The sequence below is a fragment of the Lepidochelys kempii genome, chromosome 2, assembly GCF_965140265.1.
Source record: "Lepidochelys kempii isolate rLepKem1 chromosome 2, rLepKem1.hap2, whole genome shotgun sequence".
Classification (NCBI taxonomy): Eukaryota; Metazoa; Chordata; order Testudines; family Cheloniidae; genus Lepidochelys; species Lepidochelys kempii.
In genome coordinates this window covers 190,666,163-190,681,818 of record NC_133257.1, presented here as the reverse complement: position 1 = coordinate 190,681,818, position 15,656 = coordinate 190,666,163, and the positions used below count along the sequence as shown (strand labels likewise).

Below are 15,656 nucleotides of genomic sequence, written 5' to 3'. Positions count from 1 at the left end.
TTTGATGTGAATAATAAAAACACCATTATTCAGGTTTGTTTCCATTACTCAGGGTACATGGTTAGTGTAAATACATATATTTTTATTTATTCATTTTTAGATAAACTGACTTTCCAAGAGGGTGGATAGACAGCAATCCATTGACATTTTACAACATATACAAAGCTGAAGCGCTCTGTTGTATTACATCCATGAGATCCAATAAAGATTCCACTCTAACCAAATCCAAAAGCACTGGACAATCCTTTTTCTGGTACAGGAGGCTAACTGGCCCAGCTGTTGCTATGGATCAAATCCCATTTCTTCTGAAGTAAATGGCAATGCCTAGAGCAACATGGAGCAGGAACATACACTAAGTCAGTAGCCGTTATGGGCCTTACCCAAAGCCCACTGAAGACAATGGGAGTCTTTCCATTGACTACAATCAGTTTTGGATTAGGCCCTTTAAAAGGAACTCTTTCAAAAAGAAAAAAGCAGTGATGTTTCACTTATACTGCTGTTACTAGTGGAAAGAGGTTTCACATGATAGCAGATTCAGAACTGCATTTTTGGTAAAATACCAGTGATTTCTTTATTATTATTTTTGGATGAATTTGATACATATGAGAGTCAGAAACTTAAAATCATAATTGTGCAAGGTTCCCCATACAGATGTGCACCTGCTCCTCACTCCTGACCTGCAACACCATTGCTATTTTAGTGCCTGATCCAACTTTCCAACTTCTTTTGTAGTCAATGGAAAGACTTGGATCAGCCTCTTCCTAAGAGCAGACTGATACCCATGCCACACAGAGAAGTGGCTTTTTCATGTGCGCAAACATTCTTTAGGAACTTGGGCCCAGATGGTCAAAGTTATTTACGCTCCTAACTTCCACTGAAATCAATGGGAGTTAGATGCCTACATACCTTTGAGGATCAGGGCCTTGGATAAGACCACCAAGCATATTTCATTTGTGGACTCTGCAGAGTTTGAACCCATGTTCAGGTGCATAACTAAAGCAAAATGACTAGATATTTCAGGTCAAATTTTGCTTTCATTTGCAACTCCACTGAAGTTTTACCTCACTGCCATTGAAATCAATGGATTGCATAGGTTTAACTGTGGCCAGAATTTGACCTATTGAATTTAGCCAGTGCTTCTAAACAAAAGTTGACACTTCTTGGTTTGTGCTCTTCAGAGTGGCAAGGCAGAATGCTGAGTGTTATAAATAGGGTGAGAGCCTTCATTTTGCATTTTCTGGGCCACATTCACACCTGACATAAACAGGTGCAATTTCACTGGAGTCAAAGGATTTTCACCGTCTTACACTAGGTTTCAATTTGGCTGCTTATGTTTTGGTGATTAATAGAGTGTAGTAAATAACTTGCAACGCATAATTTGATGAATGCAGTCTTGTTTTGGCTGGGCAATGCGCCCAATTTCCTCAAATTTATTCCTTTTTCTAAAATACTTGACAAATTATTTTAACCATGTAGACTGGATGAGTAAGAAAAAAACTGATTTCTGAAAAAATCTGTGCATGCAACGTTGCAATGAAAATTTGATTGCAGGGCCGTCTGCAGAAAGCAAAACATAAAAGGACTCCCATAAGGAAAACATTAATTCATTTAAAATTCAAGAAAAATGTTTTGCAGTATTTATCTGTGTCTTATGGCTACAATCAAAATTCAAACGTAATTAAAATGTAGTCCAAAATTCTTAAAATGAAAAACAACCCCCCAAAGCATGATGGTATATGACAGAGTAGGGTATCAGATGGGGAGAAATTCAAGCTCTTGCCAAAGATGCCGCACTAGTAGTGAGAAACAGGCTAGGCTGAGCTCTGCTCCTTATTCACCCCCTGGATCACAGACAGTGTAATAGGACTCCCTAGGGCATTTGTCTGTATGTGGTAGACCCTTCCTTCACACTGCTGCCCTGTGTCCCTCCATCTCCCCCTCCCCTTTCAGAAGTGGAGCCTGAGTTCTGGGAGGGGAGACAGAGACTCCAGCTGCTGCCAGAGAGAGGTGAAAAAGCATGTCACCAAACCCCTGAGATTTTTCTTGCCACTCTGCCACGTCTTCCGTGAACTGCTCATTCATGTAGACAGATTGACTGTTTAGAGGGAAGGGTGTAAGGCCTGTGGAAGTGAGGCTAGATTGCAGAAGAGTAGGGAAGGGAAGACAAGGGGTTGAGTGGTGATGGAGGATGTGAGTGGGGTTTAAGGTACTTAACTGTATAGTGGTCAGGAGCAGCCCCTACTCACATGCTTCAGCCACTTTCCCACAATTCCCACCTAAATCCTATGACCAGAAAAATGGGTAAGTAAGTAGATCAACTTTAGTCTCCAGTGACTAATTTTGTAATCTAAAAGTGTTTTGCATTTTGATGGAATTAACATTACATTGTGGATTTTTCAAAGTTTGAATGTGTTAGCCCAGGGAACGGTGCAGGATAGTTTATTCTCCAGCTGCTTATTTATCTAGCTTCTGCACATCACCTTTTGGTCATGCCTAAAGTTTGTTTTTCATTAACTCAAATGTTATGAGTTTCTAAAATGTTTTAGGATATGGGTAATAAAACACCTACCCAGAGGATATGTGTTAGCTGGTGTGTAAGAACTCCTGAGCATTAACATCTGATTTAATTGCCCATCAAGTCCCACCCACATTCATTGCATTTAGTTGGATGCTATAGAGAAAGCCCCGACATTTATAACACTCAACTCTATGGTAACAAAAATGTCCAGAATTTAGAGTATTTTAATTCAGCTCAAACTTATGTAGCATACTCTAAATATTATGCAAAAGTTAGAGAGTTATTATAGTCATTTGTTTGCAGGCATATTTATTTTTCATTAAAAGCAAAGCTAAAGACTCATTCTGGATTTATTTTTAATTCTGTCTTCCATAAGTAGCACTGGGTGAGTAGAACAACAAAGTATTTTTGAGCATTCTTGAGAATTACACCTGCCAGTTCACTTAGGGATATTTGTGCCTCTCTTGCTCACGTTGAGTAGTTTCTTGCCATATATCAAAAATATCTGCAGAGTAAGGTACTACTCTATGGGTATGTCTACACTACGAAATTAGGTCGAATTTATAGAAGTCGGTTTTTTTGAAATCGGTTTTATATATTTGAGTGTGTGTGTCCCCACAGAAAATGCTCTAAGTGCATTAAGTGCATTAACTCGGCGGAGCGCTTCCACAGTACCGAGGCAAGCGTCGACTTCCGGAGCGTTGCACTGTGGGTAGCTATCCCACAGTTCCCGCAGTCTCCGCTGCCCATTGGAATTCTGGGTTGATATCCCAATGCCTGATGGGGCTAAAACATTGTCGCGGGTGGTTCTGGGTACATATCGTCAGGCCCCCGTTCCCACCCTCCCTCCCCCCGTGAAAGCAAGGGCAGACAATCATTTCGCGCCTTTTTTCCTGAGTTACCTGTGCAGACGCCATACCACGGCAAGCATGGAGCCAGCTCAGGTAACCGTCACCCTATGTCTCCTGGGTGCTGGCAGACGCGGTACGGCTTTGCTGCACAGTAGCAGCAACCCATTGCCTTCTGGCAGCAGACGGTGCAATACGATTGGTAGTCGTCCTCGTCGTGTCCAAGGTGCTCCTGGCCACGTCGGCTGGGAGCGCCTGGGCAGACATGGGCGCAGGGACTAAATTTGGAGTGACTTGACCAGGTCATTCTCTTTAGTCCTGCAGTCCTATTGAACCGTCTTATGGTGAGCGGGCAGGCGATACGGACTGCTAGCAGTCGTACTGTACCATCTTCTGCCAGGCAGGCAAGAGATGAGGATTGCTAGCAGTCGTATTGTACCATCTTATGCCAGGCAGGCAAGAGATGAAGATGGCTAGCAGTCGTACTGTACCATCTTCTGCCAAGCAGCCATGAGATGTGGATGGCATGCAGTCCTTCTGCACCATCTGCTGCCAGCCAAAGATGTAAAAGATAGATGGAGTGGGTCAGAACAAGAAATAGACCAGATTTGTTTTGTACTCATTTTCCTCCTCCCCTGTCTAGATCACACTGCAGTCACTCACAGAGAAGGTACAGCGAGGTAAATCTAGCCATGTATCAATCAGAGGCCAGGCTAACCTCCTTGTTCCAATAACAACGATAACTTAGGTGCACCATTTCTTATTGGAACCCTCCGTGCAGTCCTGCCTGAAATACTCCTTGATGTACAGGCACACCCTTTGTTGATTTTAGCTCCCTGAAGCCAACCCTGTAAGCCGTGTCGTCAGTCGCCCCTCCCTCCGTCAGAGCAACGGCAGACAATCGTTCCGTGCCTTTTTTCTGTGCGGACGCCATACCAAGGCAAGCATGGAGGCCGCTGAGCTCATTTTGGCAATTAGGAGCACATTAACCACCACACGCATTATCCAGCAGTATATGCAGCACCAGAACATGGCAACGCGATACCGGGCGAGGAGGCGACGTCAGCGCGGTCCCGTGAGTGATCAGGACATGGACACAGATTTCTCTGAAAGCATGGGCCCTGCCAATGCATGCATCATGGTGCTAATGGGGCAGGTTCATGCTGTGGAACGCCGATTCTGGGCTCGGGAAACAAGCACAGACTGGTGGGACCGCATAGTGTTGCAGGTCTGGGACGATTCCCAGTGGCTGCGAAACTTTCGCATGCGTAAGGGCACTTTCATGGAACTTTGTGACTTGCTTTCCCCTGCCCTGAAGCGCATGAATACCAGGATGAGAGCAGCCCTCACAGTTGAGAAGCGAGTGGCGATAGCCCTGTGGAAGCTTGCAACGCCAGACAGCTACCGGTCAGTTGGGAATCAATTTGGAGTGGGCAAATCTACTGTGGGGGCTGCTGTTATGCAAGTAGCTCACGCAATCAAAGATCTGCTGATATCAAGGGTAGTGACCCTGGGAAATGTGCAGGTCATAGTGGATGGCTTTGCTGCAATGGGATTCCCTAACTGTGGTGGGGCTATAGACGGAACCCATATCCCTATCTTGGCACCGGAGCACCAAGCCGCCGAGTACATAAACCGCAAGGGGTACTTTTCAATAGTGCTGCAAGCTCTGGTGGATCACAAGGGACGTTTCACCAACATCAACGTGGGATGGCCGGGAAAGGTGCATGATGCTCGCATCTTCAGGAACTCTGGTCTGTTTCAAAAGCTGCAGGAAGGGACTTTATTCCCAGACCAGAAAATAACTGTTGGGGATGTTGAAATGCCTATATGTATCCTTGGGGACCCAGCCTACCCCTTAATGCCATGGCTCATGAAGCCGTACACAGGCAGCCTGGACAGTAGTCAGGAGCTGTTCAACTACAGGCTGAGCAAGTGCAGAATGGTGGTAGAATGTGCATTTGGACGTTTAAAGGCGCGCTGGCGCAGTTTACTGACTCGCTTAGACCTCAGCGAAACCAATATTCCCACTGTTATTACTGCTTGCTGTGTGCTCCACAATATCTGTGAGAGTAAGGGGGAGACGTTTATGGCGGGGTGGGAGGCTGAGGCAAATCGCCTAGCTGCTGGTTACGTGCAGCCAGACACCAGGGCGGTTAGAAGAGCACAGGAGGGCGCGGTACGCATCAGAGAAGCTTTGAAAACCAGTTTCATGACTGGCCAGGCTACGCTGTGAAAGTTCTGTTTGTTTCTCCTTGATGAAACCCCCCGCCCCTTGGTTCACTCTACTTCCCTGTAAGCTAACCACTCTCCCCTCCTCCCTTTAATCACCGCTTGCAGAGGCAATAAAGTCATTGCTGCTTCACAGTCATGCATTCGTTATTCATTCATCACACAAATAGAGAGATGACTACCAAGGTATCCCAGGAGGGGTGGTGGAGGAGGGAAGGAAAATGCCACACAGCACTTTAAGCACAGCACTTTAAAAGTTTACAACTTTAAAATTTATTGAATGACAGCCTTCTTTTTTTTGGGCAATCCTCCATGGTGGAGTGGCTGGTTGGCCGGAGGCCCCCCCACCGCGTTCTTGGGCGTCTGGGTGTGGAGGCTATGGAACTTGGGGAGGAGGGCGGTTGGTTACAGAGGGGCAGCAGTGGCAGTCTGTGCTCCAGCTGCCTTTGCTGCAGCTCAACCATACACTGGAGCATACTGGTTTGGTCCTGCAGCAGCCTCAGCATTGAATCCTGCCTCCTCTCATCACGCTGCCGCCACATTTGAGCTTCAGCCCTGTCTTCAGCCCGCCACTTACTCTCTTCAGCCCGCCACTTACTCTCTTCAGCCCTCCACCTCTCCTCCCGGTCATTTTGTGCTTTCCTGCACTCTGACATTATTTGCCTCCACGCATTCGTCTGTGCTCTGTCAGTGTGGGAGGACAGCATGAGCTCGGAGAACATTTCATCGCGAGTGCGTTTTTTTTTCTTTCTAAGCTTCACTAGCCTCTGGGAAGGAGAAGATCCTGTGATCATTGAAACACATGCAGCTGGTGGAGAAAAAAAAAGGGACAGCGGTATTTAAAAAGACACATTTTATAAAACAGTCGCTACACTCTTTCAGGGTAAACCTTGCTGTTAACATTACATACATAGCACATGTGCTTTCGTTACAAGGTCGCATTTTGCCTCCTCCCACCGCGTGACTACCCCCTCAACCTTCCCCCCTCCCTGTGGCTAACAGCGGCGAACATTTCTGTTCAGCCACAGGCAAACAGCCCAGCAGGAATGGGCTATACTGAGTGTCCCTGAAGAAAAGCACCCTATTTCAACCAGGTGACCATGAATTATATCTCACTCTCCTGAGGATAACACAGAGAGATAAAGAACGGATTTTGGTTGAATGCCAGCAAACATACACTGCAATGCTTTGTTCTACAGTGATTCCCGAGTACGTGTTACTGGCCTGGAGTGATAAAGTGTCCTACCATGAAGGACGAAATAAGGCTGCCCTCCCCAGAAACCTTTTGCAAAGGCTTTAGGACTACATCTAGGAGAACCGCAAATGCCAGGGCAAAGTAATCCTTTCACAAGCTTGCTTTTAAACCATGTATAGCATTTTAAAAGGTACACTCACCAGAGGTCCCTTCTCCGCCTGCTGGGTCCAGGAGGCAGCCTTGGGTGGGTTCGGGGGGTACTGGCTCCAGGTCTAGGGTGAGAAACAGTTCCTGGCTGTCGGGAAAACCGGTTTCTCCGCTTGCTTGCTGTGAGCTATCTACAACCTCCTCCTCCTCATCATCTTCTTCGTCCCCAAAACCTGCTTCCGTATTGCCTCCATCTCCATTGAAGGAGTCAAACAACACGGCTGGGGTAGTGGTGGCTGAACCCCCTAAAATGGCATGCAGCTCATCATAGAAGCGGCATGTTTGGGGCTCTGACCCAGAGCGGCTGTTCGCCTCTCTGGTTTTCTGGTAGGCTTGCCTCAGCTCCTTCAGTTTCACGCGGCACTGCTTCGGGTCCCTGTTATGGCCTCTGTCCTTCATGCCCTGGGAGATTTTCACAAAGGTTTTGGCATTTCGAAAACTGGAACAGAGTTCTGATAGCACGGATTCCTCTCCCCAAACAGCGATCAGATCCCGTACCTCCCGTTCGGTCCATGCTGGAGCTCTTTTGCGATTCTGGGACTCCATCATGGTCACCTGTGCTGATGAGCTCTGCATGGTCACCTGCAGCTTGCCACGCTGGCCAAACAGGAAATGAGATTCAAAAGTTTGCGGTTCTTTTCCTGTCTACCTGGCCAGTGCATCTGAGTTGAGAGTGCTGTCCAGAGCGGTCAGAATGGAGCACTCTGGGATAGCTCCCGGAGGCCAATACTATCGAATTGTGTCCACAGTACCCCAAATTCGAGCTGGGAACGTCGATTTAAGCGCTAATCCACTTGTCAGGGGTGGAGTAAGGAAATCGATTTTAAGAGCCCTTTAAGTCGAAATAAAGGGCTTCACTGTGTGGACGGGTGCAGGTTTAAATCGATTTAACGTTGCTAAATTCGACCTAAAGTCCTAGTGTAGACCAGGGCTCAGTGAGTCAGCGTGGCAGAACTGAGCTCTTTTGTGGAATTCACAACCCCTTTTATCTGCAAACATTTGGTTGTTTTTATTCACAAAGAACATGTGGAAATCAAAACATTAATTCATAGCCAAAAGAAGGATTTGTACTGCAATTACTCTCTTGGCCAGTTTGAAAAGCTCTTTCCGGCCATAAAGTAGGTTTGTCTAACAGTCACAGATCTTCATGGATAGACTGTGTGAAAAGAGAAAAAGAATCCTGTTTATGAAGCCATGCCACACAATTAGGGAACTGAAACATTATAGGATTTAGGCATGATCAGCAAATATTCACTGGGTGAAATTCACTACTGTGCAGAGGGCCCAACACAAGGTCCATATACCACTTGTGTCCTACTTATACCTTCTACATTGGATTTAAGTAGCACTTAAGTTATGCATAGGCCTTGTGCTGGGTCCTCTGCACAGCAGTGAACTTCACCCACAGTGACCAGTTTGCAAACGAGAAGCTACAATTTGTTTACACAACTAGCTGTTGAACAATTGTGAACAATGAAGAAATTAAGAAAAATTACACCCTATTTGTGGATAATTTGTGAACAAATAGGTGTCAGGTCCATGGAATAATTTGAGTAGCTCTAGGCCAAAGGTTAAATTACTTTCAGAATCTAAAATCATGTATATGCTTGCAATATACACATATTTAATATACTTAATTGTTCTAACTCTGTTGTGTCATTATTCTAGGTGGGTGATGCAGTCCTCGAAAATGCACGCCTTATGTTACAGATGGAGAACATTCAAGCCTGTGCTGAAGATTTTAAAGACAGGTAGCTTTCTTGAGGCAACAATATGGGTGACTTCTTTCAATAAACATACACTTACCATATTGAATATGAAAACAGAATGTCCATATTAGAGAGAATTAGCATAGAGATCTGACTCACTTTTTGACCTTGGACACCCTGTGACCTTATCTCACGGTCTTATTATGTAGCTAAATTAAGGTTGTAATGAATTCTGAGATCCTCAGATAGGTGATTTGAGAGCAACATATTATTATTATTTTGAAATAGTGCAACTTTAAATATTTCCAGCAGTCAGAAATTTACTGGCAAAGTTATTACTGGGCTCTCACTGATATAAAGACCTAGGGCTCTTGCTAAAGGGACACAACTCAAATCTGGCTCAAAATTTTAATTTTATAAAAACAAACCTTTATAAAACCCAATTCCTATGGAAATGTGTTTATGTTTTTTTTAAAACATCATGTGAAACAAGAAATACAAACGTCGTAGCACAATGAGCCTCAGTGCAATGCCTATATACAAAAATGAAACCGACGACTGATTTTCATTGTCCATGATGAGAGTAATGAAAAGAGTAAAAGAAGAGCACAAATAGTGACAAATTGTACTTTTAAAAATTCTTACAGTTTTCAAAATCTAAGTTACCATTTGTACCACTGGTAGATGTCTGTTTACAGCAGAGGTTCCCACACTGTGGGGTGCGCTCCCTTTGGGGGGTGCAGGGGAATATTCAAGGAGGGAGTGGCTGGGGCTCGGGCCTGCCCCCACAGGGGGTGGGGAGGGAGCACCACCCAGCTTCACTCCTGGCCCCAGCCCCGCAGGCCCTGGCTGCCAGCCCCATTCCGGCCCCCAGCCTCATCACCCTTACCCCTGTCCGTATCCTCCCTTCCCAGAGCCCTGGCCCCACTCCCAGACCAACTCCTGGGGTGCGGACAAGGGTTGGGGGGAGGTGCACAAAGTAAAAAGTTTGGGAACCACTGGTTTATAGCGCCCCTTTGAATTGCACTTACTACTACTACTACTACTACTACAACCACAACATATTAGGCCTGATTCTTCTAACCCTTATTCATATTAGAACTGTTTACATAAGCAAGGGTTTGCAAGATCAGACCTTTATACTCCACACGTATTTCACACTAGTTTATCTTCACCCTTCAATGATTTTGATCTTTTCCTAAATTCATCTCTCTTTAATAGTTAAATTTAATAACATCAAAATATACATTGTGTCCTTCTCTTTAATGTTTCTGTCAAAAAGACAAAGCTTTGAGCTGCTAATACTACTCTTTCAAATGCAGTCTGTCAATTTCATAATCTAAGCGGTAAAACAAAATTGCCCACTGACTTTCACTAGCAATTTAAATACACAACACAAAACATTTTCTTTGTTTTCACTGAATCAGAGCAACGAGTATTAAAATCTCTACTAGCTCTCACTTGGGTCATCCACCTGTTTCCTAAGCTACTGAATTCCAGGCAAAGAAGGCAGCTCACCAATGGAGGAGTGTAGAAATTGTTTATGAAGCTGGCTCCGTTCACACCTGTATCAGAGAGTCCAGCTGCCCAAACTGGCTGAATTCAGTGCTGCAGCATCCATGAACTGACAGTCTGTGCCTTGAACAAGAGACTTTTCACATGACTAGGCCAATATCATGGCTGTAATTTAGAATGAAAGATTAGAATGAGAAAGGAACAACTTACAGTAATATAGACAGACAAAGCAATATACAAAAAAAAAAAAATCCCCATTGAGCTCGTAGGGAAAAAACAGCTGCATTTTTCAGCCAGGCATTTTGCTTTAATAGCATGTTTTTTTACTAATGAGCAGTTGCCACCTGATTTTTTTATTTTCATTATAAAGCAATGGCCAAATTAGAGATGCTTGCAGGAACATTATATGTTATTCTTATTTCTCTTTTAAAAATATCATATTAGGCAGTTTGTGTGCATAAGGCCTGTGCTGGTGACAGGGTAGTTTTAAGTCCAAAGTCAGTGGCAAACTTTCCATTTGCTTCAACGTGACTGGGATTTGCCCTTAAAGGTGGATGACATCCCAAGGAACAACAAACCAAGCCTTCCTCCAATATGTTTAATAATAAACAGTAATAGTAATACTTGGAGCTCATATAGTGTTTTTCATCCTTAGTTCTCACAGCATCTTGCAAAGACGGGTGCACATTACTATCCCCATTTTATAGATAGGGAAACAGAGATACAGAAAGGAAAAGCCATCCAAGATCACTTAGTATGAGAATGTCAGATCCAGGAAAAGAACACAGGTCTCCCAATTCCCATTCCAGAACTCTACCCACTAGACAATGCTGTTTCTTAAACTGCTAATTAGTGTCTTGACATAATTTACCTTTTAATAAAGCAAGGCATGATGATTGACCTGACAATGGTTTTGAAGTGTATGAAGAAATGGTATGGTCAGAGATATCTTCTGTGCCTATCTATTTGGTACATACCAGTAATTAACATGATGGTGTGATATTTTGGGGACTACTTAGACCCGTAAGGTGTCCTGTTCCCGCCTCCCCTGTATTGTGCCATGCAGCTGTGGTTCAGATCCCTGACATGAGTAGCTAGCCCACAAGCACAAGGTCTCACCCTGGCTCTCACCTTTGCAGGTTGACACAGACAGCTCTTCCAGTCCTAAGTCTCCCCTAATACGTCCTCCCAGAGTGTCACAAAGGCACTTTTTTTCTTGATCTTCTGGAATTTGCCAGTACCTCTAGCTAAATCAATAGTAGAAAAAAAATTGCTGACTTTAATGCTGCTAAATAATCTTCAGTTCTAGATAAGGAATAGGCAGCCTTATGGGTGACCTGGTTCAACTTTCAATGAACCTACACAAAAGCACAGTCTCCCATCTTTTTTTTTTTTAATTAGTATAACTGGCACAGCTCACCTGACTTCTATATAACGTCATAGGTCTGGCCCCCATAATTCAGAGTCACAACTGGTACTAATCCTTTCCCCATTACAACTTTTTTGCAACTATTGTAGGATTCCCTTCTTTACCTCAGCGAGGTAAAGCAATATATCCCTGTCAACCCATTTTTGTTTTACAAATTAAAATGGTTTCTATATTTGGGTGCAGCTTGATGGGAAGCATCTCTTTTATTCTCACTTTCCCCATATTGATTATAAAAAGTATTATAATTTCTTATATGTCTAAACGTATTCTGCCAGACTTTCTTTTTTTGACTGGAGAGCTGCTCCTGATCCTTAGTACCTGCAGCAGCTCCTCATAACAGTCTTGCAGTAGATTCATACCTATGACTGTTGGTGGTAAGCTTTCACTGTTGACATCACTAACAAAAATCTCCTGATTGGGATATTTAGTAGTCCCACTTTTAATTTCAGCTTCCATGTAGCCAACACATGGGATAGCCAAACAATTTCCTGGTACCAACTTCACCCTGTACTTAGTAGTCAAACAATTTTGAGCCTAATATTTTATGAAATGTTGGCTCTAATGTGGTAACTTGTGACCTGGTATCCAGGAAGGCCCACATTTCTATCCCATTAATCTTAAATAAACAGACAGGCATTTTCCTATAGCAGCAGCCTGCCCTCCAATGTTGTTCAGGTCTATTCTCTTGTCCCTCCAAGATCCAACCCCCAATCCGCAACCTTCTGTTTAAAGCCACAGCATTAGTATTTTTAGTCATGTACCTCCTTTCTATATGTCCCACCTCACCGCATCTCCTGCAAATAGGATTACCATTGTAATCAACTATTGGCTGTGCAATGACCCATCTCAACTCCCTGTGGCTTGCATCTGTATTCTCTAGGTGCCAAGACTTCCTGTTTCAAATCCAGTCTCATATCTTGAATTTCCCTCTATACCCCTCTTAAATTTTCTCCAAAAATGTATTTTCTATCCCAGATTTACCATCCTCTGACTTTTGGCCAGCCTGCACGACATACTGACTAGCATTTTCAGACTGCAAGGCAACAGCATATTTATAGCCATACTGTGGATAAACCATAACGGCCCTGACTGGTCCTTTACCTCTCATAAGTTTTATAGCCTCTTCTTAAAGTCCAGGATGGAAGTTTCCAGATTCTATCTTAACGATAACTTTCATTCCATATATAACATAACATACATAACCCCTCAATGAATTTGTCTTTCAGCGTGTTATCAGTATCTTGGGCTTCGTGAGATTCTAACTTTTCTATTGCTTGTAAAACCTCCTGTAATCATAATGTGTACTAACTTCTGTTGGAGTTTGTACCCTAGGGAAGAACCTCTGTTTCAATTCTGACAAGGTACGACTGTCAAACATACAGCCTAATCTTCTGACTATTTGTTCTACAGTCCCTTTTTCATTTTTCAGCCATGTACTCACTTCTTTTTCAGCTGTACCCACTTACTGCCCAGTCAGAATCTCAGTTTTCTCCATGCAGTCTAAACATTGACTGGAGCATTGTTTTAAATTCTCCAAATGAAACAGCATTACTCCCAAAACTGTAGTTAGAAAATTTAGACAACCAAGGAGCTCCAAAGAAATATGACATGATCAGTGGTGTTGGCGCGAGTGGCTGTTGGGCCGTGCCACCAGTTGCCCTTTCTCCTGAGTTATCCCCTGACTGACTTATGTTATTTTAACATGGTCACCCTCTTGCTTTGAACTCCTTCTATCTGGTTTGTGACAAAAATTTGCAGTGTTAATCCACTAATCCATTAACCTTTGCAAGCTTGTACACACTACTCTTCTTAATTTGTGCAGTTAATACCAAATGCGTCCTTATTAACGAGAACAAAATAAATTTCTCAACAATATACTGAGTCACTTCAGAGAATAATCAGTTTTTCCTCTCCTGGGTTGTAAGTCCAACTCCACTTTAGCTGTCCTTTGCTTCACTTCGACTTGTAGTATTCCTTAGATTCGATGATCCTGTGGCCGTACCTCTGTTCATCAAGTTTATCCACACGCAGGGTTTCTTCACCTAGTGGCTCTCAGTTGGCCATTAGATGCTTTCAAATTGCACTCCTTCAACAGATGTTCAGTCATTCTCTCTGTTCATTTACTTTAGGTCCTTTGTGGTTGAGCTTCTCATTTACTGTTTTCAGAATCTATTTTCACCTAACACAACTTTTTGATCAATTCCCTTTTTCACCAATTATATTTCCTTTCAGTTCTTTTCCCTTGATAGTTTCTCTCCAGTACGTCTGCAGATTTTATTTCCCTCTACTTCCCTTCTCTAATAGTATCTGCTAACATACCCAGTTCTATTTTTTTCTGCTTCTCCTGACCTGAAAGCTTTCCTGTTTTCCTTCTCACCTCCTTACTTTTATTCTCCTGTTCTTCTTTTATCACCTCATCTCCTACTCCAGCTCAGGTTTATCCACTAACTCAGCCCCTAGATTAGGGTGAGCAAACTTTTTGGCCCGAGGGCCACATTGGGGTTGCAAAACTATCTGGAGGGCCAGGTAGGGAAGGCTGTGCCTCCCCAAACAGCCTGGCCCCCACCCCCTATTCGATCCCTGCCACTTCCCGCCCAGACTGTCCCCCTCAGAACCTCCCACCCATCCAACCCTGCTGCTCCTTGTCCCCTGACCACCCGCTCCTGGGACCCCTCGCCCCTAACTGCCCCCCCCCAGGACCACACTCCCTATCCGACCCCCCCCCGCTCCCTGTCTCCTGACTGCCCCAATCCCTATCCACACTCCTGCCCCCTGACAGGCCCCCCAGGACTCCCACACCTATCCAACCCACCCTGGTCCCCGTCCCCGACTGCCCCCCCAACCATAACCTCCGCCCCATCCAACCGCCCCGACAGGCACCCCGAGATTCCCACACCTATCCAACCGCCCCCTGCTCCCTAACCCCTGACTGCCCCCAGGACTCCCTGCCCAGGCCCCCTTACCATGCCGCTCAGAGCAGCACGTCTGGCAGCCGCGCTGTCCGGCTGGAGCCAGACACTCTGCTGCGCTGCTCTGCAGGAGTGCACAGCCCCAGAACGCTGCCCACGTGAGGCTGGCATCACTGCTAGCCCAAGCACTACCTACCCCTTGTGCCGGGCTGGCGCTCCCTCACACATTCCTCCAAACTCTGCTTTATTTCCACAAAAGTGGGCATTTGCCCCATTTGTTCTTGCCAACTTGCCACTTTTGCCAATAAAGCTTAAAAAAGGGACTGTCCTGGCCAAAACGGGGTGTATGGTCACCCTAGCCCTTACAGTATCTCTATCTTAAAACTACAGCAGGTGCTGATGCTGGGGCCAGGGTTACTACAGTATCATTTACAATATGCAAGTTTGCCCACATATGCTTACTACGTTTTTCTCTGCAGATATGAAAATGAGCAGCCATTCAGAAAGGCAGTGGAAGATGAAATTAATTCCCTATATAAAGTGATTGATGATGCTAATTTAACTAAAATGGATCTGAAGCGTCAGATAGAAAGCATGAAAGAAGAATTAGGTCTGCTGTCAAAGAATCATGAAGAAGTAAGTCAAGACTGGGTGCAACTCATAGGTTGTATGTGTCTGTTTAAGTCACGTCAATATGACACTATCTTAACCAGAAGCGAAAAAGCTAATTCTGTCAAGAATAAATGATAGTTATGTATCTGAAAATTATTACTATTTCTCTCTCTGTTAGCTTACAGACCTCTCATCTTTCTAGTCCTAATTAAAGTTATCCACATACAACTTTCCACATTTTTGACATCTGATAAATATAACAGAGCTGAACTATCTTCACTCCATATGACACTGAACACGATGAACACACAAGATGATTTATGAGGCTGGACCTTCATTAGGTGTAAATCCCCAGTGCTCTGAGGCCTGATTCACCTCTTATTCACACCAGTGTAAATAAAAAGTAAATTCCACTGAGAGAAGAATCTGGCCCCATTTCATCTTTAAACCATCAAACTTCTGAAATAACGTACATAAATTAC

General features: G+C 44.3%; 2 protein-coding genes and 1 long non-coding RNA gene across 3 annotated transcripts in view; 1 reads left to right on the top strand and 2 right to left on the bottom strand.

Annotated features, from left to right (window-relative positions):
- LOC140907384 (uncharacterized) overlaps positions 1–15,656 on the bottom strand; it is a 105,375-nt gene that overhangs the window by 57,116 nt on the left and 32,603 nt on the right. The window lies entirely within an intron of this gene.
- BFSP2 (beaded filament structural protein 2) overlaps positions 1–15,656 on the top strand; it is a 50,993-nt gene that overhangs the window by 16,376 nt on the left and 18,961 nt on the right. The window contains exons 2-3 of the mRNA XM_073333212.1: positions 8,669–8,751; positions 15,042–15,198. Of these exons, the coding sequence (XP_073189313.1) occupies positions 8,669–8,751; positions 15,042–15,198 (240 nt within the window). The remainder of the gene's footprint in view (positions 1–8,668; positions 8,752–15,041; positions 15,199–15,656) is intronic.
- LOC140907380 (uncharacterized) lies at positions 5,750–7,957 on the bottom strand. Its single transcript, XM_073333204.1, has 2 exons — positions 6,994–7,957; positions 5,750–6,406 (listed from the first exon to the last, which is right to left on the bottom strand). The coding sequence occupies exons 1-2, from the start codon at positions 7,574–7,576 to the stop codon at positions 5,865–5,867; spliced, it is 1,125 nt and encodes a 374-aa protein (XP_073189305.1). The 5' UTR covers positions 7,577–7,957; the 3' UTR covers positions 5,750–5,864.